Here is a 27,529-nt window from a genome sequence, read left to right as displayed (position 1 = left end):
CCTAAATCATCATGATGTATTTCTAATAAAGGAACGGCAAATTAGCATGTTACCTTTTGCACAAGAAAATGATTCAATAAATAAATAAATTGATAAATATGCCGCAACTCAACGTATGTACTCCCAACCATCCGTGGATTGATCTAAAGTGCATTTTACTCCGGATAATCCCTTTGGCTTTAACACCAAAAAAAAAACATTTCACAGCTTTTCAAAGCACCATTCCTGCGTATATGTGTTGAGCATCAGTAATCCTTGTCCTCCTCTTCCTCCTCTTCGTCTTGCTCTACTGTACCTCTGCCTCTCGATCTCCCTCCATCCATGCTTGCAAAGTTCTTGAAATGGCTAAACTGAGAGCTTTTTGTAACTGGCTGATTGGTGTTCAGTTTTGCAAGCACTGTAAGTGCCTTCAAGTGTGAATTTGAGTGGTTGCAATTACCCGATGTGTTTTGTATTTTGGATACATGTGTTTTCCAAATGGCACCCTGAGATGTAATTGTTGACCAAAGTGTTTTATGTATGAAATAGAGTGTATGCAGGACCAAGTGTGTTGCATAAAGGAGTAAGTGTGTTGCAGAATTGCAACTAGAGTGCCAATTTAAGCAGCATTTTTGTTTAAGTTATCGGAACATGTGTTTGATGTATGGTGACAAAAGCTTCAAGTTCTGTTACTTTAGTCTAAGCATGGGTCTATAGTGTTCAGAGTCTGTGAACATCTTCAGTGAGTCGGGAGTCCTTGAATTTGTCTGTTTGGTTTCAGCATGGTGAGTTCACACTGCTTTATACTTTATAAATATTACAGTATTTTCAGGCTGCAAATGAAAGTTTGAATTGTGAATATCCTGACTGAACCATTGTTATCAATGAAGTATTTGAAAAACAGTATTTGAAAATAACATTTATTTAACCTCAGATAGCATATTATGGTCATGTTATGATTACAATAAATCTCATACATAAAGAATCTTTAAATAATTAGATTGTACAAGTAAGACTTTTTGTCCTCTGTCAGATTTTGTATAGTTGTCTTGGAAATCTTAGCATTTAGAGTGTTGGTGTTCATACTAATCAAATAAGACGTACAATGAAAGCTTTTCGATTGTTGTTCAGTAAACAGGTTTATTCTGTTGCAGGAATTGATATCATCTCAATATCATTTTTCATTTAGGTTGTATGCGTAGGTCCACATGGGTTTTCTGGTCATTGAACCATCCTGGTATTTCCACCCTGCAGCCATAGGTACCGCTATCTTGCTCTGTTGCATTCGTGATCGTTAAAGAAACATCCCCCACATCTCTGTGTCTGTTGACCAGCTGATACCGTGGTGATGATTGTGTGGTCACTGTTGAGCCCTCTGTCTGGATGATGTCATCACCACAGCCTCTTGATGGCAGGAGGCCTTTGCCCCAACAGATGGACACAGAGCCGTAGTATTTGCCATCATATTTGCAAGGAAGAGTGACATTCTCTCCTGCATATCCATAGACAGTGACTGCTGGTTCATCAGCTGAAATTACATACCAACAACGTGCATCAATTTCTAACATAAAATACAGCAAAATACAATTTTACAGTTTGAACATGAACTATTACTAGGTAGGTAAATGTAACCAGAGCCTTAAAGGAAAACTCCAGCAATTTTTTCACATATCTCTGTTTTTCGAGGTCACCAAGTACTGTCAATGCTTGTATTGACTTACTGGTCGGTCTTGGTGTAGCTTCTACTGTTGTGACAGCCTGTGCAGTAGTAGTGGTAGGAGGTTCTGCAGTAGATTCTTGGGGCCCTGTTTTGGCGATCAGAAGCAAATGGTCAGAGGCGCAGAGATTAAAAACAATTACTTGTAGGGGGTGTGTGCAGTTCACATTCAGCATGAGTTTGTGATCAGATGTCAGACACGTTGTTCAAAAGGGTTTTTCTTCCGTTTCTTAATCGGTCATGGGTGTGTGTAGGGAGTAACATCCTTTGACATTGAAAACATTTCCTGAAAAAAACAAAAAACAAAAAAAAACACTTACCCCAATTATGTTCAAATGCCTCAATAAAAATCCTAAGGATATTTATCCTGCAGAGGAGTTGTTTGAAACTGGTTGCCAAGTGCTACTTAAATATCTCTTGACAGTGTGTCTTCAGCTGTGCTTTATATGTGCCTATCACTATAGACCAGGCTTTTCTTGGTCAGTGGTGTAATGATTTTTAGAGGGTGTAAGATAGTAGCCTGACGACGTCATACTCAATTCTTATCAGAATATGAGTCTGAAACTGCTCCATTCAGCTGCGATTATGGGGCATGATTCAACCGATACAGTGCGGGGGGGATAGCTCTGCACTCATTGGATAGACCAAACCAAACAGAACAAGTTATTGGCTGTCAGTATCTGCGAAATCTAAGACAGAAATACGTAGCAGGGTAGGCTATGGAAAACATCCTCCTTCGTTTTTAAAAATAATTCCTTCAAACTGTATGCAATGAACAGCTGGGGAAGTGTGTCGTTAACCCAACGAGCAAACAGACATTTTTAAACAAACGGGAACAACATCACCCAAACATGCTGTTTTAACTGGGTGAAAGTGAAACTGAAGTTTTCCCACATATCCTCGTTGGTCTAAGTGTTCAGAAATAGTTGTGCGAATCCGTGATAAAACCTCCGTTTCAATAGCTAAGATAAACGAAAGGCCAAACTGCATGAACAAATTATGCATTCATAGCCATAGCATTTCTGTTGCAATCAAAATCAACCTAAGCGAACATGGTCTCACACCCAACTCGTTGAACGAGGACGCATGCAGCCGTGAACGTCACTGCTGTTCATATGTCAATCATCACGTAAAGCCCGCCCTGTGAAATGTGATTGGTCCGAGCAGAAGTGTATCTCGAATAGTAGCAGCTGAACGGAGCAGTGCCAGACCGAAGTTCCCTGCAGAAAAAGAATGGAGGCGGGGCTAAACTTCGGTCTGGCATCCAGCCTAGTAAGATAGCCCATTTTTGGATCATTTGCCAGACCACACTTTATGTTGTTAATTGCCACACCCCTGAGTGCAAGGTTTAAGAAAAGTGGAGCACATGGCAAAACAAATACCACTTTATTGAGTGTAAGATAAAAATTAGCCTTAATTTTGATTCTGGAAGCTGTGAAGTTAAGAGAAACACTCAAGTCTGTTCCGTTTACTCTTTACTTCGTTAACTGGTTTGCATGTACATAACACCAAGACATAGCTCAGTCGCGGACTAATACACACAACGTCCACTAGGGCACATAACATATCATGTTGTATCTATTTGTGCTATTGCGCACAATCAAATAGATCCCTACAACACATCACCCTTCCTTTTGAGCTAACTCAATGCAATAAACTCTAAATAAAGTATTTCTTGAAAGTAATCTTTTACTGTGACATTTCTGTTTCTTTAACATCTCATGAACATTCAACTTTGTCAAACAAGACTAATGTTTAAACTCTTTGCCTCTAATAAACCTTAGCCTGCTCAAAGGCTATCGAATCCTGTAAGAGAAATGTTATTAAGCTTTCACAAAGTCTTTATATCTCTCAGGAGGCTTGACTACTCGGCCGCTGTGTGTTTTCACCGGTGAAGCCTCAACTGAAAGCTGCTGGTCACTGGAACTCAGGTCGGGTGGAATGTCTCTGTCAGCCTGCACATCCTGCACAGGTGTTGGTTGTTCAGGTGCAGAGGTGTCTTCCTCTACTGCTGCAGATGTTCCTTCCACGTCGATCATAGGCATTAGGTGATGTCGGTTGCGACGGAGTACGCCTTTCTCTGTTTGTATGAGGTAAGACCTTGGTGTCTCACACATCTTGAGAACTTTGCCGGACTTCCGCCATCCCTTTTCGCCATCAAGCTTCAAGGCGACTGGGGTGCCAGGACTAAGCTCTGGTAAGTCCTTGACATTGTGTCTTCTGTTGAAGTTTCGCCTGTAGCTCTGTTTTGCTTTGTTGTCTGCCTGCCTCACCTGCTCGAGGTTGGGCCATGATGGCTGCAGGTGTGACTCCAGTGTGGGGATTGTTGTTCTTATCTGCCGACCCATCATCAGCTGGGCTGGACTCACCCCAGTGGCCTGAAGAGGGGTGGCACGGTAGCTCATCAGGGCAGCAAAAGGGTCAGCCTGTTTCAACAGCTTCTTTGCTGTCTGCACAGCTCTTTCTGCTTCGCCATTAGATTGGGGATAGTGGGGACTAGTTGTAACGTGTTGGAAGTCATAGTCTTTTGCGAACTGCTGAAAGGCTCTGCCAGAAAACTGTGGGCCATAATCAGTGATGAGAACATTAGGACAACCCCATCGTGCAAACATGTTCTTCAGTCTGGAGCGTGTTGTCTCACCTGACAGGTCTGGAAGGTGTGCAATCTCTATATATCTAGAGAAGTAATCGACTGCTACAAGATAATGCTGTTTGTGTAGTTCGCATATATCCGCCCCTACTCTTTCCCATGGGCGACCAGGTAGCGGGGTTGTAATCAGGGGTTCTCTTCTCTGGGTTGGTCTTGATTCTAGACCGTCTTTGCAGCTACTGACTAACTGTTGAATGTCTTTGCCTATGGCAGGCCACCAAACACTCATTTGGGCCCTCTCACTGCATTTCACAATGCCCTGATGACCACTGTGAATCTTTCGCAGTATGTCAGTACGTAAACTGCTAGGGATAACAATCCTGTCGCCATATAAGACTAACCCCTGGGAGATGGATAAGTGCTGTCTTTCGTTGTGATATGCTTTTACAGCATGGGGCACATCGGAGGCATACTTGGGCCAACCAGTGCGTACATAATGTGTCACCTTTTCCAGGTCTTTGTCCCTCTCGGTCTCCGCTTTCACCCTGTCCAGTTTCGTGTGTGACATGGGCCACGCGCTGCTCACTGCATCTTCATAAGCCTCTACCTCCTGAATCAACTCACAGACCTCTGCAGTGACGACTGGCAGGGGGTGTCTCGAGAGTGTGTCAGCTACAACTAAGTCTTTACCTGGCACATAAACTGCTGTTGGGTTGTAGCGCATCATTCGCATAAGCAGTCTTTGGCATCTGAGTGGAACTGAGTCAAGGTCTTTGGCGTTGATCAATGGGACCAGTGGTTTATGATCGGTTTGGAGAGTGAAGCTCTCAAGACCATACAGGAATCTAGAGAATTTCTCGCATGCCCACACAGCGGCAAGACACTCTTTCTCGATTTGGGTGTAACGTTTCTCTGCATCCGTTAAGACCCTAGAGCAGTAGGCTATCGGCTTTAGCACACCGTTGTGGTTCTGTAAGATAACTCCACCAACACCATAGCTGCTGGCATCCGCACTTACTATGGTGGCTTTTGTTACATCATAAAATGCCAGCACAGGTGCCTCTGTAATTAGGCATTTCACCTTGCTGAAAGCTTCGGCCTGCATAGGACCCCAGGTCCATTCAGTGTCTCTCCTCAACAGTTCATTGAGAGGCCTTGTGACCTCGGACAAGTGTGAAACGTACCTGCCCAAGTAATGAACCATGCCAAGCACTCTTCTGAGGTCAGCAACGTTCTCTGGTGGTTCTAGGAGTGTTATGGCTTCAATCTTGGCTTTGTCTGGCCGTATGCCCTCTCTATCAATGACATGTCCTAAGTAACGAAGCTGGCTCTGTCTCAGTAGACATTTTTCACTGTTCAGCTTCAAACCTGCCTCCTCAACTGTTTTCCATGTGCTCTGAAGTCTTTGCTCATGTTCCTCTTCGGTGTTTCCGTAGACGAGGATGTCATCCATGAAGACTGCCACTCCATCTAGGTCCTTCAGGAGCTCTGACATTTCCCTTTGAAAAATTTCGGGAGCGCTAGATATCCCAAATGGGAGTCTACGGAAAAAGTATCTACCAAAAGGCGTTATAAAGGTTGTCAGCTTAGCACTGTCTTCAGCTAAAGGTAGCTGCCAAAAGCCGCTAGCAGCATCAAGGACTGAAAAAACTTTGGCCTGTGCTAATCTGGGGAGGATGTCGTCGATGGTCGGCAGTACATATTTCTCCCTCTTGACAGCCTTGTTCAGCTGTTTAAGGTCTACACAGATCCTTATCTGATCATTCTTCTTAGGGACTGCAACCATGGGCGCACACCACTCTGTAGGCTCTTTTATTTCTTCAATGACGCCACACTGAATCATTCTCTCTAACTCTGTCTTGACTTTTGATAGCATGGGCACAGAAACACGCCTGGCTGTTGCTACGCTGTATGGAACAGCATTCTCTTTTAAGCTAATTTTTATTGGCTTGATCTTCAACAGGCCTATACCTCTGTGGGGGGCGTCGACTTCAGTTCTTCCAATCTTTTCACTAAGCCCATTGCCACCGATGCTTCCCGTCCAAGGAGATTGTTCACTGTAGAACCAGTCACCACAAACAACTTGACTTTGAACTGCCTGTTCTTTACTGTCGTTGTGGTTGTGAACTGTCCTCTGCAGTGTAGCTTTCCTCCTGGACTCTCAAGATTTGCATTGACAAGTTTCAGCTGAGGTGTGTTTTTTAGGTTTGAAAAAGTCTTTTCTGAAATTATGCTTATGTCAGCACCTGTATCTATTTTGAACTCCACCTCTGTTCCTTGTAGTGGGAGTGAAATAGTCCATGCATTGTCAGTTTCGTTGTTTTGCCTTGTTTCTCCCAGGAAATGTGTGGCAAAAGCGCCATCTTGTGGTGCACTGACGTAATTTACTTCACGAGTGCGACATACTACCGCGAAATGTCCCCTTTTGTTGCATTTCCTACATTCTGCATTTTTAGCCGGACAGTCATCTCTTGCATGGTTTCTGCCACATCTCTTACATTTCCACTCTCTGGTATATTCATTTTGCTGTTGCCTAAAGCCAGTTTGTCCATCTCTGCCACGTTTGGGTTTCTCAGCTGTCTGGTGCTGTTGACGTCTTTGAGCTACTTCATTTAACTGTGCAATGTCGCTAGCCGCCTGCTCACTGACATGCTCTTTCACTTGCTCAGATTGCCTCACAAGCTCGACTGCTTTGTAAAGTGTTAAATCTGGCATCAACTGCAGCTTCTCAGACAGTTTCTTATCCACAATGCCAATCACTAATCTGTCACGTATATTCCCATCTTTTGCAACTCCAAAATCACATGTATCAGCTAGTTCATGGAGGCTACGGATGTATTCCTCTGCCGACTCACCATGTTTCTGTGTGCGTAGATGGAATCGTGCGCGCTCATGGATTACATTTACTTTTGGTACAAAGTAGTTGTCCAACTTTACTAGCATCGTGTCATACGTCTCATTCTCTCCAATATCGAACGTGAACGTTTTATATATTTGTTCTGCTTCTTTTCCAAGTGCATATAGCAAAGTACAGACCTGTACATCTTCTTCCTCTTTGTTAAGTTTAACCGCAATCCTGTAGCGGGAGAAGCGTTGTTTCCATTCCGGCCAGCGCTCTGGATGGCTAAAATCAAAATTTTCTGGAGGATAGAACTTCGCCATTGTTCTGACTTAACTTCAGACTTAACTTCTGACACCATGTGAAGTTAAGAGAAACACTCAAGTCTGTTCCGTTTACTCTTTACTTCGTTAACTGGTTTGCATGTACATAACACCAACACATAGCTCAGTCGCGGACTAATACACACAACGTCCACTAGGGCACATAACATATCATGTTGTATCTATTTGTGCTATTGCGCACAATCAAATAGATCCCTACAACACAGAAGCCTGATTCTGGAAGTAGTTTCTTCTGTAATTGTAGGAGCTGGAAATGGAACAGGCATTAGAAGTCAAACTACACTGCACTTCAACTTTTGTTTCCATGATGCATAGTCTTACTTGTTAACACGGTAGTTTCCAAAGTAGTCTTTTCCAGTCTTGTTTGGGCTTCTACTGTTGTTGTTGAAGCTTCTGTTGTTGCTGTAGTTGCCGTCGGAACTGGAGGTATATACAGTATATCCCATGAACATTAAAAAACAAAATTTCTGTTTTTTTTTTTTTTTTTTTAAAGTTCAATGACACCTCATTTTATACTGACCAGCTTGTATGTGGAGGTCCACATGGGTTTTCTGGTCATTGAACCATCCTGGTATTTCCACCCTGCAGCCATAGGTACCGCTATCTTGCTCTGTTGCATTCGTGATCGTTAAAGAAACATCCCCCACATCTCTGTGTCTGTTGACCAGCTGATACCGTGGTGATGATTGTGCGGTCACTGTTGAGCCCTCTGTCTGAATGATTTCTTCACCACAGCCTCTTGATGGCAGGAGGCCTTTGCCCCAACAGATGGACACAGAGCCGTAGGACTTGCCATCATACTCACAAGGAAGAGTGACACTCTGTTCTGCATATCCATAGACAGTAACTGCTGATCCATCAGCTGAAAAACATCAACATGTGTGTCCATTTCTTACATAAAAATACAGCAAAATGGAAATTTAGAGTTAAAATTAAAGCTGCAGTTGGCAATATGTTTTTGATAATATTCCCTGAAACCAACAGTGTGCTCCTGGTTGTTCTGGTCCAAGAAGAAACTTGATGAGAGGGTGCTCGGTGCTAGTGGAGAGGGGAATTAGAGTCCCCTAAATCTTTAGTCCTGCTCCCATTTTTATATCAGGATGTGCATGCTTGGACTGCACTCTCATAAGTCCCTTCAATCTTCCAGACTTACCAACTGCAGCTTTAAATATTGCCTGACAAGCTTTATGCCAACACAAAATAGACTGTGAGGTACAGTAGGTGTCATTCTAATACAGTTTTTGCCAATTTACTGTAAACACAATTTGGATTTACATGCTTTTACCAGACGGAGATATTTCACTGCAAACTAGACAAGCACCGTATTATATACAGGGGGATTCCTAATTAGGTGCATTTTACGCTTCTCCTCCATCTTTTTACACAAACTCACTTTCTCCTGACCCTATGCATATGCATGACACAAAAAAGTGTAATTTGCCATTCTCAGCCCCCATGACAGGTAGTCTGCACTTTTACCTCAGCGTGGCCTGTTTGTACATATCACATTGCGAAACAAATATGCCTGAGGTGGAATCAAAAGCGTGTATCTGACCCGGAGAGAAAATAACAATTAAAATAGCAACTCTAAGATTGCAGTGATTTATGTAAAGCAGCATGGTGTTGCTGTTGATGTAAAAGAGTAATTCAAATGGTGAAAGTGTGTATGATTTTGTGACAATACCATTTTAGAAAGGATTGTTGTCTTTGCAGTGTTTCATTTTAGAATAGATGTGAGTTGTTTATCTCAAAGTGCCATCTTATTTTGGCTGTGTGTAGAGTTTTGACATAATGTGCCAAATTCTGCAAAAGTGTCTAAGCAATAGGCAAAAACTTTAACCACCAAAGCCTTATGTGTCAATGGCCTAATTAACAACAAAACACACTTATGAAAGGCCCATGAATTCACCATAACAGTGTAGTCATACTTGCCACTGCAAAACAGTTATTTATACTGCATCTGGGGTGTGCTTTAGAATGTTCATATGAAATATCTTACCAATGAGTTGACAGAGCAGCAGCCAAAAGAAGGAGGTGCAGAGCTGATGGCTCATCATGGTGGAATCCTTTCTGAATGCAGCTGCGGGTGACTGTGTCTTCCTTTTTTATCAAGTGACTCTCTAAATCAGCCAACATCATCAATAATGGTAGGCCAAGGAGGTCAGCAAGTGAAAACGGTTTCTTCTGCTTGCGAAACACACTTTTTTTGGAAAGGAAAAATGTTCTCTGTGTTTGAAAGGTTTGCCAAAACACCAAACATTATTCATCACGCTCAAAGTCTGTTGACCACAGAACAAACTTCCATGTAGCTTCATAATTTGGAAATCGATTTCTCAGTTAAATGTATTTCTGACAAAAATCTAAATTTGAAAAAGGAAATTATTTTCCTTCTCTTTTTCTAACAGAACTAAGCCATGCTTTTCATCAGTAAATGTAATTTTATGCTTAAAACATTGTCTTTTGACTTTCTAGTGTTTTTAATGTGGACATCAATTTGTTTGAGTCCTATATTTTATTTTTAGATTCCTAACTTCAGGTTTAGAATGTACTCTGTGCCAATGCTTGGAGCTATATGTAGAAACAACTATAAGGTTTAAAATAAACATTGTAGTCAAAAATCAAAACATTTGAGAGCATTAGAAAGGCTACTCTGATAATCCAAAGGTTGAAAAGTGGTGTGATGAATTTGTGGAGCGTGGTGCAGCAGGCCAAAACACACACTCAAAACATAAGCAGTAGCCTATTTTCAGCCTGCAAATGAAAGTTTGAATAAGTGTACCATTGTTGTCAGTGAAGCCAATATTTGAAAATAACATGTTTCTTTGATTGTTTAAATAAAAGCATTTTTGTCCTCTGTTTTGGTGGTTGGTGTTCATACTCTGCCAGTCAAATAAGAGATACAATGAAAGGTTTTTTTTTATTATTATTATTGTTATTGTTCAGTAAACAGATTTATTTTGTTGCAGGAATTGACATCTGCAATTCACATTATTTTTCATTTAGTATGTTGAGGTCCACATGGGTTTTCTGGTCATTTAACCATCCTGGTATTTCCACCCTGCAGCCAGGTACTACTATCTTGCTCTGTTGCATTCATGATCGTTAAAGAAATATCCCCCACTGCCCCACATCTCTGTGTTTGTTGACCAGCTGATACCGTGGTGACCTTTGTGTGGTCAGTGTTGAGGCACTGTGTCTGAATGGCAGGAGGCCTTTGACCCAAAGAGCCATGGTATACATGTTTACAATGAATGTGTTCCAACACATTGTTTTTGTTATTCATTTCAAGATTTTTTTTATTTATTTTATTTATTTGTTTATTTGTCAGGGACAATGCAGCGCACATTATTACATACATAGCTATCACAGTCAATGCCATAACAATGTCTGTAGATGTGTTACATAAAAGGTTTCTAGCCAGTTGGCTAATTTGCAACCCCAGTCCCTGGTCAGACCTTTCTAAAAAACATGTTGTAGTCTAAAAGTAATCTAAAAAGTGTAGTATATGTGTGCAAACACCTCTCTATACATATATAGACCAACAAAAGATCAAGGTAATTTTAGTGTTCATACCCTGACCATACACAACAGAATAACCACAACATACAAAGGAGCATCACAACCAGTAAGTCACATAACATAACCCCCAGACACCCAGCTGCCCACAAACTCTCACTTATATGGACAGCCAGTCACAACATACCCCAATACACTAACACAGACAGCAAATCACATACAATACAACCCCCAGATATACCTAGCCGCCCGCAAACTCTCACCAATGCGAACAGCCAGTCACACACACACACACACACACACACACACACACACACAAACACACACACACACACACACACACACACACACACACACACCCCAGACAGCAAAACATCACATCACATAAGACACAGTCCCCAGATACCCAACCGCCTGCAAACTCTCACCAATGCGAGCAGCCAGGCATCAACAGACAGTACAGTAAAACATAGACAATAGAGTGTGCGTGTGTGTGTGTGTGCATGCGTGTCCTAGTGGCTGCAACCCTGATTTACTTTCAGCCAGTGTTTTACCTTACTGCTAAATGTTTTCAGTTCAGTTTGTGTTTTTAGTTCTATTGGTAAGTCGTTCCAAAAGCGGGTTCCTATTACTGAGAAACATGACTGGCCAAATGAGGTTTTGCGCCCCTCTACTGTGCAGTTACCACCCACTGCTCCCCTTGTGGCCACGCTCCTTGCATTTGATTTTGTGACAAATGGACAGAGTACAGAGGGCGCTAAATTGTTTGCGCATTTGAAAATTAATTTTAGAAAAGAAAACTTAATAAAACTGTCAAAACTTAATAACTTATATTTTTGTAAAATGAAACAGTGATGTGATGTTACTGGTTTCTGGTCCATTATTTTCAGTGCCTGTTTGTATAATGATGTGACTGGTTTGACGGTTGTCTGGGAGGCTTGGCCCCATACAGTAATACAGTATGATAAGTGAGAGAGTATCATTGCATGAAAAAACAACAGAGCTGCCTTGACCGGGATATGATGTCTTATTATTCTGAAGCAATTCAGGTTAGTCCGAACGGTCTTGCAGAGTTTCTTGATGTGTTTTTTGAAATTAAGTTGTGAGTCTAAAATAATACCTAAAAATTTAAATTCATTGACTTCCTCTATAGCCTCTTGGCCTATTTTAATGGTGCATTTGGCTTTACCTCTAATAGAGAAGCACATAGAGACAGTCTTTTTGATGTTAAGTGTCAGGTGGTTATCTTTGAGCCATTGGGATACTCCGTCCATTTCCTTAGTCAGGACCTCTGCAGCTGCACCTGGTGTTCTAGCTGGTGCGTATAAGACTGTATCGTCAGCATACATTTGACAGTTTGCTGACTGACAGCATGTTGGTAAGTCGTTGATATACAGACTAAACAGCAGAGGCCCTAGGATGGATCCTTGTGGGACACCCATTGTCGACTGAAGTGGCAATGAGAGTTCAGTGTTTATTTTAACACGTTGCTCTCGATTGGCCAGATATGAGGCAAACCAACTGATGGCATGTTCAGAGAAGTTGAAGTTGGTGAGCTTGTTCAAGAGTATGCTGTGGTTCACTGTGTCAAAGGCCTTTTTAAGGTCTATAAACACAGCTCCCACAACATTACCCTTGTCCAACTTACTCTTAATGTTCTCAGTTAGGTAGCAGTTGGCCATTTCTGTTGAGTATCCTTGTCTAAAACCGAATTGTTTGGGGTTAATGAGGCAATTGTTTTCAAGATGACTAACTAGTTGTTCTGTTATGATTTTTTCTAGAATTTTTGAGAGGGCGGGTAATATTGAGATTGGCCTATAGTTGCCTGCTTGGTCCTTTGCACCAGCCTTAAAAATTGGAATGATAATGGCTTGCTTCCAGCTTTGTGGGAATTGGCCCACTCTGATGGAGAGGTTTACCAAGTGAGTTATAGGTTTAACCAGGGACAAGCAGTGAGTTCGAATAAAGGCAGTGTCCAACCCAAACACGTCCTTTGCTTTGGACTTGTTTAACGAGTTAATAATTTTATGTACTTTTTCCTCACTGACCTCATCAATTTGGAATAACTTTGATGACATAGACTTTGAGCTCTGCAGAGTAGCTGGTTCAAAAGTCTCAGCAAGCTCCTCCACTGACTGGATAAAGTAGTTGTTAAATTCATTTGCAATAGCTAGATTGTTAGTGCTAATAACTCCATTCACTTTCAGTTCGGTTATTGTTTTTTGTTGGCTTGACTTCATTTTAGTAAGACTGTTGAGGTGCTTCCAGAGGGATGCACTGTTTCCCTCAGATTCCCCAATTAATTGCATATAATAAGCTGTTTTTCCTTTACGCAATTCTCTGACCACTGCATTTCTCAATCCTTTAAAAATAAGAAGATCTGTATTGGTTTTAGTGAGTAGTGATTTTTTCAGTGCATAGTCTCTTTTTTTCATTAGCTGGCGAGTATTATTACTCAGCCATGGTAAAGATGCTTTTCGCTGCGTGCCCTTAAACGTTTTCATGTATTTCCCAATTAGGTTCGTGAGATTTTGTGTTAGGGAGATACAACAATGTTCTAACTGATTTGATTGTAGAACATTATCCCAGTCTAAATTGTTTAGGTCATGTATGTACAGTACATGAATGTACAGTGTCGAAACAACATAATTTGTTTTGTTTTTAAGCACATCTGTATGTCCAGTGCTGCTTACAGTAAAGGCATCAAAAACCCAACAACTTTCGTTGATTTTCCAAATAAGCTATGGGAATTGTTTCCAAACTTAATTTATAAGCAGATTGGAAATGGCACACAACTGGCATATGTAAGCAAAATGCATGCAACACGTTCCGAACCCCTGCTGAGAAATAAAAAAAAAAAATTGGAAAGGCAGCCCAAACTTAGCCTCGCCTACGGACAGACTGGGACAAACAATTGGCCTCTGCCTATTTGGCCAAAGTTGTCTTCAAATTGCACCTAATTAAATACATAGTCATTGCAATACCTTTAACTGTATTCCTTTTCAACAAAGTATCATGAAGCACTGAAAGTGGACAATATCTATCTCTGACTGATCAAAGGTAGTCATGGATATTCATATGATATTCATACAAACAATTATGAAAGATGAGTGTCTGCTAGAATGGAAAGTATCGTTTCAAATTATTCAATAAATGTAAATTAGGTAAGCCTTTACAATGCTAAATTGATAGCAGCATTATCAGCTAACCTGGCTTTAAAGAACCTGTGTGAGACTTTCATACAGGAGAGAGATCAGACAGCTTGCACTGCAGCCTGCACAGTGAGAAACTCAATCTTGTGTCTGGAGAATAAGCAGTGTGTGGTGTGTCAGACGTCAAAGAAACATAAATGAAGCAGCACAGAACGTTAGGAATCTCTGGCTATACTGATGATGAGCTCTACAAACACATCTTGATCTATTTGCTCATAACTTCATAACTTCATCAATGCAACAGTAGATGGCACTGTCCACATCAGCCTGCTGTTACAACTGATGTTCGTTGCAGAGCATCCAGACCTCTGAGCTGAGATCCTTTGATTCCCTGTTCACTCCCACTCTGTCACTCCAAGAATTCACAGTGTGTCCAGCAGCAAACTTTAAGAAATCCTCAATTTTCAACTCTCTAAGAAAAAACTGTTTACAAAACTCTTCGTCATATACTTACAGCACAGACAATGGGATGTGGTATAATAGCCTATATGCCACATTGAAATAGAGGTTTTTTTCCACATTAAATGAGTCATTTAACTTTGAGACACACTTTGTGCTACACTGTAAAGTTAGTTGCTTAACCTTACTTAACCTGTAAGTTAACCTTGCTTTTAAAAAGCATGCAAACCCATTGCTCCCAATGTATATTTGTTTAGTGAACATAATACATGTATTGAAGTTGTGCTAACTAATGTGACAGACAGTTAATTCAGTCCTAAATTACAATAACAAATAAATCACCTTAAGCTATGTTGTGTAATGATGGATGGATAACTTTCATGTTTTACAGTAAGTAACATGGCAGGACAATGAATGAAGATAAAACGAAGACATTCAGAAGATTTGACACTGTGAAATCAAACCTCAGTCCAGAAGATGGCGGTAATGCGTTTAAACAGTCAATAAAAAACACAGAAGAAGAAATTCTTCATCAATGAAAGTAGTGACAGAGAATGTCTAATAAGGGGAGAAGGACCACTAGCGAAATACTTCCGCATGGTACTGCAACTAGAGGGCGATCGCGAGCAAGTGATGAATGAATGGGTAGCAATGGAGCTGAACCCCCCAGTACCACATTTCTCGTTATATAATTTTTTCTCCTGAAATTGCATTAATGCATGCGATGCAGGATAACTTGACTTGACAATCAGCTGACCAATACAATTTTCAATATGTGTTGTTATTCCTAAAAACCCTTTCAAAGTTTTCATGTCACGTGACACAAGCGAACCACTTTACGGCCATAGACCTAAAAGAAGGTTCAGCTTCACGACGGTCGTAATCGGTCGCGATTGTCGCGAGCATCCATGAGCTAAATGCTAGCATGTTACAGGGAAAACGGCCCATCCTATGAAAAGCAGAAAGGACATGAGTGACTTTTCATTTCATTTCCAGTGGAAAACCTATACTCAGGTAGCTACTACGACAATGTACATTAAGAAATGAAGTTGTCAACTGTGAAAAAAACGAGTTCTAGCCGCTTAGCCCCATAGACCACAATTCATGTATCACTTGCTCGGCAACGCCCCTAGCGGAATTTCAACAGATTGCATGAACAATCCGGTACAATGGAGTTAATAGGAAGTGGACCGGCTCTCCCTAAAGGGGCTCTGGTAGTGAGAAACTAGCGACAGTAAAGAAAACTTCAACATGACTGCTATTTGGGCTCCTTCTAAATAAAAGTCAAAACATATTCATTAATTTTTCAATTCATTAAGAGGAAAACTTTATTGTGTTATCAGAGAGAAGGGAAAGCAAGAAAATAATTACATAAGACATTTAACTCGAAAACACACCTTAGAATGCTGTATTTGTTCTACCTTATTGCCTTGTGTTGAATCAAACTGTTGATGATAAAACAATAAAGTTGTGCATATTTAAAAGGGGGGTTTATAACATGTGCTTTAAGAGTAGCCTATATAAAGATATTTATACCAAATTCACCTTTTTGAGTGCCAGGCCATACCAACTCTGTGAGTCACATACTGCCATTGTGTGGCTGTGAAAACAGTAAGTTGTGCATGTGTAAAGGGGTGAAATGGAATCCTACTGTTAATTCATTTAAACAATAAGAAACAAACCATTGTTGGAAGCCAAAATCTGTGTGGTCAAGTCCACACTGTCATACTCTAGGGAAAAGTCATTTTCATCACCATCAGTCTAAAGCAAAAAGGTGAAGTTAAAACAGAAGAAACCCACAGCTAACATGAAGTCAGATATCAGAGGTATTCTTACTGTGTGAGGCAGAGCCTTGGACAGGCCAAGCAGCAGCACCAGAAGGGAGATAGAGGCTCTGAGGTCCATGTTACTTCAGTGTATGGAGATGCTGTAGACGGCTACTTCACTGGAGCTCAGTGTTTGAGACCCATCTCACCTGAGGTTTCATACAGTAGGGTGACCAGACGTCCTCTTTTGCCCGGACATGTCCTCTTTTTGAAACCTAAAAAAGTGTCCGGGCGGAATTTCAGAATCGTCCGGGATTTTGTTATTCTATCCTCAAACGTGTTTTCACCGAATTTACATTGCTCTGTCTTTCATTCACATAGTAGCATAATCACGCACTCCCCCTACAGTTCGCTTTGCATTGGGTTGAAGTGTAGGTGTAGAGCCTGACCTTAGAGCTACTGTCATTGGTCGATATTCTCGGCCTAAACATTTAATTGGTTATTCACCTCATTAGCGCACACTTCTTTGTTTACCACTGGCACTGGCAACGGGCATGGCTATCCGCATCTTCAGCCATGCCGACATTTCATTTAGGTCTATGACCGAAATGCAAGCGCAAGTTCACTGACGAATTGAAACGTAAATTTCCATGTTTTTGTCTCGGTCGAGATCAATACGAAGCTGAGTGCCTGACCTGCAAAGCAGTTTAGGAGGAGGACTGAAAAGTATCAGCCATTGGGCAACTTTTCAACTTTAAAAATGTCTTATTTTGTGCAATTAGGTTTTATAGTTCATAGGTGCATGTTCATAGGTGCATATGTGACCCAACACCCCCCCCCCCGCGCTGAAGTGTCCTCTTTTTTGCAAACTCAAATCTGGTCACCCTACATACAGCCCATACAGGTGTGTCTGCGCCCACAAATTCAACAACTGGACTAAGATGCAATTATGAGTTTATTTGTTTTGATCACCTGGTAAGATGGCTTGCACTCTGATGTGTTAGCATTGTTTGTCTTTACATTTGTACCAGTGTCTGCAGAAAGACCTGCACCTTTTAGAAATGAAATATTGTTCTTCCCAATTCCCACGTTAATCTTCCAAAATCAAATGCAAAATCAAATGCAGAAATGCATAGAAATTAGGCTGTCAAACGATTAACATTTTTAATCTAATTACATTGATTACATACTGTGTGATTAATTAATCTAAATTACTTAATTTACTTTTACTTAGCTTCAAGACTCCGTTAAGGCTAGATAGGGATAAATGCAGCACGGGAAAGGCACACGGAGGCGGAGTCTGTCTGTATGTGAACAGCCGCTGGTGCTCTACAGCCATCATTCGCGAGAGTCTGTCTACGCCTGATATAGAGCTCCTGGCCGTGTCACTCCGTCCCTTTTATCTACCAAGAGAGTTTCCCCAACTATTTTTTATTCTTGTTTATATTCACCCAAAAGCCAATGCGAACACAGCATCTGAAGCCATCAAGAGCACTGTGAATAGACTGGAGCTGATTTCACCTGACTCACCCAAATTTATTTTGGGAGATTTTAATCATTGTCCTATGGACAAATCATTGAAAAAATTCCAGCAATATGTTACATGTGCCACACGTTTTGACAGGGTTCTTGATAAGTGCTATGGTTCCATTTCAGGGGCTTATACATCTGTACCCCTCCCTCCTCTTGGAACTGCTGATCATAATTCTATCCTCCTTGTACCTAAATACACACCAGTTGTAAAGAGAAGAGAGAAAGTGGTCAAATCTATAAAACGGTGGACTGATGAGAGCATTGATGAACTAAGGGCATGTTTTGAGTGTACATCTTGGGACATATTTTTACAACCTGATCTCACCCTAAATGAACAGGTCGACAGTGTATCGTCTTATATATCTTTTTGTGTAGATAACATCATCCCCACAAAAGAAATCACCATCTTTCCAAATAACAAACCCTGGGTCACTAAAGAACTCAAGGCTATCCTGAACAAAAAGAAACGGCTGTTCTACACGGGATCTATGCTTGAGAAGAAACAAGTGAACAGAGAGGTGAAGCAGGCCATTAAAAAAGCTAAGGCAGCTTACAAAAGTAAGATTGAAGAGAAGTTCACTCAAGGTAACCTCCAGGAGGCATGGCAGGGTATTAAGACAATGGCAGCAGTCAACACTGTGCGTGACCTTAGACCTGTGTGTGTGGCTGGCAGCAGTGATGAATCCCTCCCCAATGAGCTCAACTCTTTTTACACCAGGTTTGAGAAAGATCACCAGTCTCAGTTGGCGGATATCACCAGTAGCTTGATCCCGAGTGACCCTATCATCGTCTCGGTTGAATCTGTGGTGGAATGTTTGAGGAGGACAAAGACCAAGAAAGCTCCTGGTCCAGATCAAATATGTGGTCACACACTGAAACACTGTGCTGAGCAGCTTGGAGGAGTTTTCCAGCAGATATTTCAGAGGTCTCTATCCACTGCCACTGTCCCACAGTCATGGAAACACTCCACAATCATTCCCGTTCCCAAGAAGAGCAGCCTGAAAGTCCTGAATGATCTAAGACCCATTGCCCTCACCTCCCTTGTCATGAAGGCCTTTGAGAGGATTGTGAAAGCTCATGTTATCAACGCCACAGCCTCAAAGATGGATCCTCTTCAGTTCGCATATCGTGCAAAAAGAGGGGTGGATGATGCCAAAATCTACATACTGAATGCCATCCATGAACACCTAGAAAGCCCAAATTCTTTTGCACGACTCCTATTTGCGGATTTCTCCTCTGCCTTCAATACCATTCAACCTCACATGTTGGCCAAAAAGCTCATAAGTTTCAACTTAGATCATCAATTAATTTTGTGGATCACAGACTTTCTGACCCAAAGAACACAGAAGGTGCTGGTCAACAAGAGGTTTTCTGACATCAGCTACACGTCCACTGGCTCTCCCCAGGGTTGTGTCCTCTCACCGCTGCTTTTCATCCTGTACACAGATGATTGTCGAAGTCACCATGCTGATCGTCATCTAGTGAAGTTTGCCGACGACACTGTTCTCCTGTCCCTGTTATCTGGTTCTGTCCAAGATCACGGCCCTGTCCTCAGCGAGTTTGTGGAATGGTGTGATAGCTCCTTTTTGGAGTTAAACGTCACAAAGACCAAGGAGATGTTCATTAACTTCAACAGGCATGGAGGATGCAGGACCGCCACTACAATACATGGGGAACCAGTGGAAGTTGTACATGAGTACAAATACCTGGGCACTGTCATTGATGACAAACTGCGGTTTGACTCCAACACAGAGGTGATCCTTAAAAAATGTCAACAGCGCAAGTATTTTTTGAGAAAGCTATACTCCTTTGGAGTAAACAGGAAGATCCTCACAGTTTTTTACACCTCCTTCATTGAAAGTGTACTGACTTTTTCATCTATATGCTGGTTTCACTCCCTCTCCATCAAAAATAAGAATCACCTCCAGAGCATTGTGCACACATGTTCTAAGATCATTGGCCACCCTCTTCAGTCACTGACATCGCTGCATGATAAGGCTACACTAAGAAAAGCCAACTCTATCCTGGAAGACTCTACTCATGTTCTACATGGAGTTTTTGAATGGCTGCCCTCTGGCAGGCGTCTGCGCTGTCCTCTTGCTAGGACTAACAGGAGGAAGGCGACCTTTACCTTTGAGGCTATTCGCCTTTTGAACTCAAATATGCCCCCAGCCCCCTCCTCCCTCTCCTGGGACTAACCCCCCCCCCCCTGTCTTATGTTGTGTTATGTCTTATATGTCACTATGCCTGCACAGAGAAATTGCCCCTCGGGGATAAATAAAGTGTTTTGAATTGAATTGAATTGAATAGAATTTTTGCTGTTAAAGCCTTTTAAATATCTCAATTCAAATGAATCATTGAATAATCATCATGACATTAAAGTTCAAAAACTGTTTTATTATTAGTTTCACTGTTCAAATAATGGCCATAACAATCTATAATATGACCTAATATGCTGAGGAAATAAATTCAAAAGTGCCTCAGGGCCTCAATGTCAACACTGTTTCTTTGCATTGATTTGGTACCTTAGAGGTCAAAGGTCACAATTGATTAATTTGCGTTATTTTTTTTAATTTTTCTAAAATTAATTAATCGAAATTAATCAGTTAATTTGACAGCCCTAATAGAAATCTGTTTTATCATCTCTTAAAATCTATATTGGGATTCTACGTAATAAATGCCCAGATAGACAAACACATGGATGAATATCTAATTGTCTGACCAGAAGATTCTGCCATCTATATCATGTTCAAAAGACAATGGTGACTGTTTAAATGGGTTAAACATCACTTTAACTACATCATCTACATGGGTGATGTAGTTTTAAACCAGTATTCTTTGACTTTAACATTTAAACATTTAATCTTTCCACGAAAACCAGCAATTTGTTGACAAGGAGACTTCATTAAGTACTAAAACATTATACATTAACATCATGATTCTAAGACCTCAAATTGGGGAAAATGGGGGACTATACCAACTGGGACTATACTATCACTTTTATCTTACTGTTATATATCGAACCTGAACAAATGCTTCAGCTGAAATTCAAGATCTATATAGCATACAACAAACACTGACTCGGCATCATGACTTAAGAAGTTATACTCTCTTGGATCAGATCTTGGACAATGACGGCTATATCTCACTGATTCATCTATGAGCATGTTTGGTCTACAGTGCTTACTATGAGCATATTTTGCCGGGTAGCTGGCCTTGGTCCTGGCATGCCTTTAGCAGATATTACATGTGAGAGAAGTCTGAACATAACATTGTTTAGTAATGAATAAAAAAGCTATTGACAAAAGTGTTTGGAATTACTTCTACCAGGCTTATCGTCTGCCTGAGCAGTAAATTCCGTTGCTTCAGTTCAGAATAATTCCATTGTAGAGGATGTGTACCACAGAGAACATAATCTTGTGTTAGTTGTTGAGTTTGTGGGAGCGGTGGTGGTGTCCTCCCATAAGAGCTTCCATTAGACACCTGACCCTGACAGCAGACCTAAACCCCCCTGCAGACACACCTGTGGAGGGCTGTATAAAAGCTCAGGTGAGATGGGTCTCAAACACTGAGCTCCAGTGAAGTAGCCGTCCACAGCATCTCCACACACTGAAGCAACATGGACCTCAGAGCCTCTATCTCCCTTCTGGTGCTGCTGCTTGGCCTGTCCAAGGCTCTGCATGTCACGGTAAGAATACCTCTGATATTCAGAACTCCACTTCTACATGTTAGCGGTGGGTTTCTTCTGTTTCATTTAAACCATTTCTTTGTCTCTAGGCTGATGTTGATGAAGATGATATTTTCCTAGAGGAGCCTGACAGTGTGGACTTGACCACACAGATTTTGGCTACCAACAATGGTTTGTTTCTCATTGTTTAAATGAACAGTTTCCTTAAGTTGAGGGTTTGCACAAACTCACAGAGTCGTTATGAATGACTTTCAAATTACATTTTGTCTTTCAGCTTCCAGTGAATTTCTAATTGAGGGAGATCTTGTGGTGCCAAAAACCAGGAATGCTATGGCTTGCTGGAACAATTACTGCTTATGGAAGAAGTCTGCTAATGGGAAAGTTGAGGTGCCTTACATAGTGAACCCTGAATTCTGTAAGTGAACTTATTTGTAGCATTCTATTATATATTGTACACCTTTTCATTGTGTAAATTAAAGCACATTCATTGATCATTTATTACCATTATTTGTGTTTTTCAGCTTACTATGAAGTGAGGAAAATTCAAAATGCCATGGCGACCTTCAGCAGCAAAACCTGTTTGAAGTTTGTACCTCGCTCAAGTCAACGCGACTACCTCAGCATTGAGAACAAGAGTGGGTGAGTTGATTTAGCAGTGTGCTGAAAATGTTTTTCCTTCTATGGTTGATTATATGGTCATACCTACCTGCCAGGAAAAGGTCTTTTTGTCTTTTGTACAACAACCTCATAGTATCAGGCTAGTGTCACTTTTCTTACTGTTATCACCTTTTTTTAGTCAAACAATATTTTTACTGTTATCACCTTTTTTTTTAGTCAAACAATATCAACAAAAATAAGAAATGCTGATTGTTGTATGAAAAGTAATCTAATAGACATATATAATGCTAGCTTAAACATTCATATTAACAAACAAAATCAAACTTTAGCCTATCCAATCAATTGTGATTTGATGAGGACCGTGGTCTTTTAGCATAACTAATTGATATAATAATGTTAATTAATAGAGACATTGTAAATGTTTTTGTATTATCTTTCTCAGGTGCTTCTCCAACCTTGGCAGGACAGGAGGCGGACAGGTGGTCTCTCTCAACAGGTACGGTTGTGTTTACCACGGCATCATTCAGCATGAACTTCTCCACGCTCTGGGCTTCCACCATGAGCAGACCAGGAGTGACAGAGACCAGCATGTGAGAATCAACTTTGAAAATATCAACCGACGTAAGCGGTGTTTCCTTTTTACACTTCTTCACTTGAATGTCTTGAGTTATTGTTTGGACATGTTGACAAGAACATGTTGACAAAACTGAAAACTGAAAAATTAGGAATATCCAACATGAATTCTGAATGTATGTTTATTCTTATTTTGGCAGGAATGGTTTACAACTTTCAGAAACAATACACCAACAACCTGAACACTCCATATGACTACTCATCTGTGATGCATTATGGGAGGTAAGAAAATGGCACCCAGTTAAAAATAATTATTTGTTGCTGTGTTGCCTCTTGTGTTACCAAATGGACATATTGTTTAAAATCACTGACTGTCGTGTTCTTCTATAGCACCGCTTTCTCAACCAATGGAAGGAAGACAATCACTCCATTTCCAAACCCAAATGTGAAAATTGGACAGAGACGAGGAATGTCCACCATTGACATCCAGAGGATCAACAAACTGTATGGATGCTGTGAGTATGACCTCATGTATAATTCTGGGTGCTAAACTGTAACTTTTGGATTGCTGAAAGGATGGGCCGCAATAGAATTCAATTCTGATTATTCCTTCCTCTATCTGACAGAAGAAGTTCAAACTGATGCTGTCCCTATTCCCACTAATGCTGGAACCACCACATGAAGTATGAGATGGCAAAGCACAAGTTCTTCCTTGATGGTTGTTGATTGTGAACATTATTCCTCTCGTGTTGATGTCACTGGAAAATAAAATGACCGAAAACAACTCATGTTGTCCTGCTGCATTCATGTAACATCAAAGACATCTATTTCCAGTTAGGCCGAGATGGTTACTTTGGATATATTTTTGTCCAAACTAACCTACATTATATTAAAACAATACCATTGAAATTAGTTCAACATTATAAGAGAAATGTAATCATGGTAAAACAACCAATTAAAAACAAGACCAGTTACAGTATACAAACTCAAATGAGTAACAGCATATCCTTCAGAATTCTATTAGAAATCATCTGTTTCTTTTAGGAACTAAGGGAACAAGTGTAGTTAAATGGGAACACTGTTATCTCATGCATTTAAGAGATTTAGTGGCGTTCTGTAAAATACTAGGCCTATTTTAAAAAGCTATTGACAAAAAGTGTTCGGAGCTGCCAACACAGACTTTATCTTCCTCTACCAGGCTCATCACCTACCTGGGCAATATCCTTATTTATAAGGAATATGGCCATTCTTAAGCAGTGAAACAGCAGGGGGTTTTCTAAGTATGTGGTTTAGTGACAAACCTGGGTAAGAATACGGTAATCCTCATAGAGGAGCTTTATGGCTTCATTTTCCAAAACAAAAACAATGCATTAGGGCTATTGCTGTAGGAGGTTTACCACTTACTCTGAGTTAACCCAGGTTTGTCAGCAAACCACGTACTTGGAATAGCCTCCTTGTCAATCGGCTATATTTTTATGGAATTCACAAACCATTTAGTTTGAAAGGGACTCTTAAAGCAGAAAGGGTAATCCTGGTAAAGCTGACTGTGTGGTCTAAACACTTGGACTGCCATCCACGCTTATATAAATGATGATGCATGTGTCATGATGTAATCAGTCTCACATCTATGAAACCAACTCAAAGTCTGACTCTAATTATGTACAAAATAAAGCATAATCATGGTGAGAGGCACTCTTCCTCATGACATGTAGCCTACAGTACTTTCAGAATATATAATATACAGTATATTACATACAGATATTAGGCTATAGATATTTACACCAAATTCGCCTTGGCACCAGGCCATACTAAGTCTGTACCGAGCCACACACTAAACTTTTGACACACTGTTGAACTTCAAATTGTGAGGCTGTGAAAACAATAAGTTGTGCATACTGTAAGGGGGTACAATGGAATTCTTCTAACATATAGAATATAGCATATCTAATAAAAACTTCAGTAGCAGGCAGCTGCCTAAATTTACTTCTGGCTGCTTGTATCTGTTGGTGATAAATAAAAATCTGGCAGAAACAAATGATTATTTTTTATTTTTATTTGTATGTTGAATGTAATGTGTGTGTGTGTGTGTGTGTGTGTGTGTGTGTGTGTGTGTGTGTGTGTGTGTGTGTGTGTGTGTGTGTGTGTGTGTGTGTGTGTGTGTGTGTGTGTGTGTGCGTGTGTGCGTGTGTGTGTGTGTGCTCTGTGTGTTTGCAGATGTGTGTATGTGTGTGTCTGTGTGTGTAAGTGAGTGTGAGGTACTATATGTCTGTGTGTGCATGTGTGCATTTTTGTTTGTTTTAATCATATTAGTGATGGTGATTGCAATGTTGCATCCCTCTGTATGGGTCTCTCCACCCCACCTCTCTCCTTCCTCCTTCCCTCACCCACTCGTTCCTCGACCACTCTCCGTAGAAAGCTCCTTCTCCTCCTCTTCCTCCTCCTCCCACCGGCCACCACATCTGGCCTCCTCTCTGCCCCCTGCTGTCCTCCCACTGGTACCAGTGCTCTGGGCTCTCTGTCCTGCCCGGGCCTGCTGGACATGGCTATGCTGAGTTTGCCCCTGTCTGAGCCTGTCCCGGTCAGTCTCCATGACCAAAACAGCTCCTCAGCTGTTTTTTGCCCTTTCCCCTTTTGCCCCTTCTTGTCTTCTTATTCTTCTTCTTCTTCTTCTCTGACCCATCCTGGTCAGAGACGTCCACCTCTTCCTCCACCACTATATCAGTCCGCTCCTCTTTCTCCTTCTTCATCACAGTTTTCTTCTTCACTTGCAAGGCCTTTCTAGCTTTTTCCATATCATTGATCCTCAGTTCTTCTATACTCCCTTCTCAGCTTCTTCTCACTCCTGCAATTGAGTCCCCTGTCCACACATACTTTTACACCCAGGGCTTCTAGTTCTTGTTTCAGGTCTTCCCAGGTGGACTTTTTCAGTCTCCTTTTTCTTTCCTGGAGGGTCTCCCATATCTCCCCACTCTCATCCTTGTACACTTCCACAAAAAGGTCATTCTCCTGCTGCACTCGGCAACAGTTGAGAAAAGCCCAAAGTCTCATACCCACATACACAGCAGCAATCACAAATCCTGCTAACCTCTACAATACTTTAGCAAAGAGTGAGCACAAAATCAGACCCATATTCAGTGAGCCTCTATGACATCATCGCTTGGCATCTTTTATGACACAACTAATAGTGTGATGGCACTTGGTTACGGTAACCAAGTTGGAAAAGAATAGAATATCCACGATATTCCGCAGCCAACAATGGGGGTCGCCATGACACCGAGACGGTTTTCTATTTCCGGCGAAGCTGCATCGTATCTGTTTTAACGTGACGGTTTACGGTGCTTAACATATCATAACGCATATAAAAGTCAACTTTTCTATTTTATATCGGTTATATGTGATGCAGTATATACATGCTGAGGGCAGAATTGTCAACATTTCGAACGAAATCTAAATTGAGGCATAATCTAGTTTGCTATGGAGAACGCACATGTTAACAGAATGAACGGAAGTTGAAAACAGTATCGTAACCATCGCAACGATACATATTTCCGGGTTAAGGAAAGAGGTGGATAGAACTCATTGTCTAGAACTAGAAATCTATCCCTAAAAATGCCAAAATCCATTTCACCCCCCTTTTAGCCTACATAATGCACAACTTTTTTACAGCCACACAATTGAAGTTCAACAGTACGTGCCAATGTATATGACTCAGTACAGACTTGGCGCCAGCTACCTAAAAGCAAACTTGGTATAAATATTGATATTCTGAAAGTACATATTATAAAGATTCCATTTTACCCCCCTTTCAGATCTGCACAACTTGTTTTCACAGCAACACAATTTGAAGTTCAACAGTGTGTCAATGACAGGCTTATAATATTTTAGTTGGTACAGAGTTACCATAGCCTGGTAGGCTACTTACAAAGGTGAATTTGACATGTTTTCCCTTAAATGGTGTCTCCAGGCTAGCCTATTCATGGGTTTCATCAGGTCCCTTTCCACAGGTGTATCAAATCAAGCACCTTGCATAGACCCAGAGAATGTCTAATAAGGGGAGAAGGACCACTAGCGAAATACTTCCGCATGGTACTGCAACTAGAGGGCGATCGCGAGCAAGTGATGAATGAATGGGTAGCAATGGAGCTGAACCCCCCAGTACCACATTTCTCGTTATATAATTTTTTCTCCTGAAATTGCATTAATGCATGCGATGCAGGATAACTTGACTTGACAATCAGCTGACCAATACAATTTTCAATATGTGTTGTTATTCCTAAAAACCCTTTCAAAGTTTTCATGTCACGTGACACAAGCGAACCACTTTACGGCCATACACCTAAAAGAAGGTTCAGCTTCACGACGGTCGTAATCGGTCGCGATTGTCGCGAGCATCCATGAGCTAAATGCTAGCATGTTACAGGGAAAACGGCCCATCCTATGAAAAGCAGAAAGGACATGAGTGACTTTTCATTTCATTTCCAGTGGAAAACCTATACTCAGGTAGCTACTACGACAATGTACATTAAGAAATGAAGTTGTCAACTGTGAAAAAAACGAGTTCTAGCCGCTTAGCCCCATAGACCACAATTCATGTATCACTTGCTCGGCAACGCCCCTAGCGGAATTTCAACAGATTGCATGAACAATCCGGTACAATGGAGTTAATAGGAAGTGGACCGGCTCTCCCTAAAGGGGCTCTGATAGACCGCTGAAGTTCGCCTACAAAAAGGATCCAAAGCTGCCATCTTTGCCCAT

General features: G+C 41.1%; 2 protein-coding genes across 2 annotated transcripts; one reads left to right on the top strand and one right to left on the bottom strand.

The window, feature by feature from the left end:
* Window positions 1-1,123: 1,123 nt before the first annotated feature.
* On the bottom strand, window positions 1,124-9,562 carry LOC134069195 (T-cell immunoglobulin and mucin domain-containing protein 4-like). Its single transcript, XM_062525090.1, has 5 exons — window positions 9,469-9,562; window positions 7,990-8,331; window positions 7,791-7,889; window positions 1,701-1,784; window positions 1,124-1,507 (listed from the first exon to the last, which is right to left on the bottom strand). Exons 1-5 carry the CDS (start codon window positions 9,524-9,526, stop codon window positions 1,161-1,163), a joined length of 930 nt encoding a protein of 309 aa, XP_062381074.1. The 5' UTR covers window positions 9,527-9,562; the 3' UTR covers window positions 1,124-1,160.
* Window positions 9,563-21,514: 11,952 nt separating this feature from the next.
* Window positions 21,515-23,324, top strand: LOC134068629 (hatching enzyme 1.2-like). The gene is made up of 7 exons (XM_062524314.1): window positions 21,515-21,583; window positions 21,673-21,754; window positions 21,858-21,998; window positions 22,105-22,222; window positions 22,644-22,822; window positions 22,975-23,056; window positions 23,165-23,324. The coding sequence occupies exons 1-7, from the start codon at window positions 21,515-21,517 to the stop codon at window positions 23,322-23,324; spliced, it is 831 nt and encodes a 276-aa protein (XP_062380298.1).
* Window positions 23,325-27,529: the final 4,205 nt, after the last annotated feature.

Source organism: Sardina pilchardus, chromosome 21, assembly GCF_963854185.1.
Source record: "Sardina pilchardus chromosome 21, fSarPil1.1, whole genome shotgun sequence".
Classification (NCBI taxonomy): Eukaryota; Metazoa; Chordata; class Actinopteri; order Clupeiformes; family Clupeidae; genus Sardina; species Sardina pilchardus.
This window is presented reverse-complemented; position numbering and strand designations above follow the sequence as displayed.

Excerpts from the sequence above, each read along its gene's own strand:
- LOC134069195 (XM_062525090.1), bottom strand. The coding sequence starts at position 9,526 with ATGATGAGCCATCAGCTCTGCACCTCCTTCTTTTGGCTGCTGCTCTGT. Across the intron at positions 7,890-7,989 it reads GGACCTCCACATACAAGCTG|TTCCGACGGCAACTACAGCA; the intron begins GTCAGTATAAAA and ends ATATACCTCCAG. Across the intron at positions 1,785-7,790 it reads GGAAACTACCGTGTTAACAA|GGCCCCAAGAATCTACTGCA; the intron begins GTAAGACTATGC and ends TCGCCAAAACAG.
- LOC134068629 (XM_062524314.1), top strand. The coding sequence starts at position 21,515 with ATGGACCTCAGAGCCTCTATCTCCCTTCTGGTGCTGCTGCTTGGCCTG. Across the intron at positions 21,584-21,672 it reads CCAAGGCTCTGCATGTCACG|GCTGATGTTGATGAAGATGA; the intron begins GTAAGAATACCT and ends CTTTGTCTCTAG. Across the intron at positions 22,223-22,643 it reads AGCATTGAGAACAAGAGTGG|GTGCTTCTCCAACCTTGGCA; the intron begins GTGAGTTGATTT and ends TATCTTTCTCAG.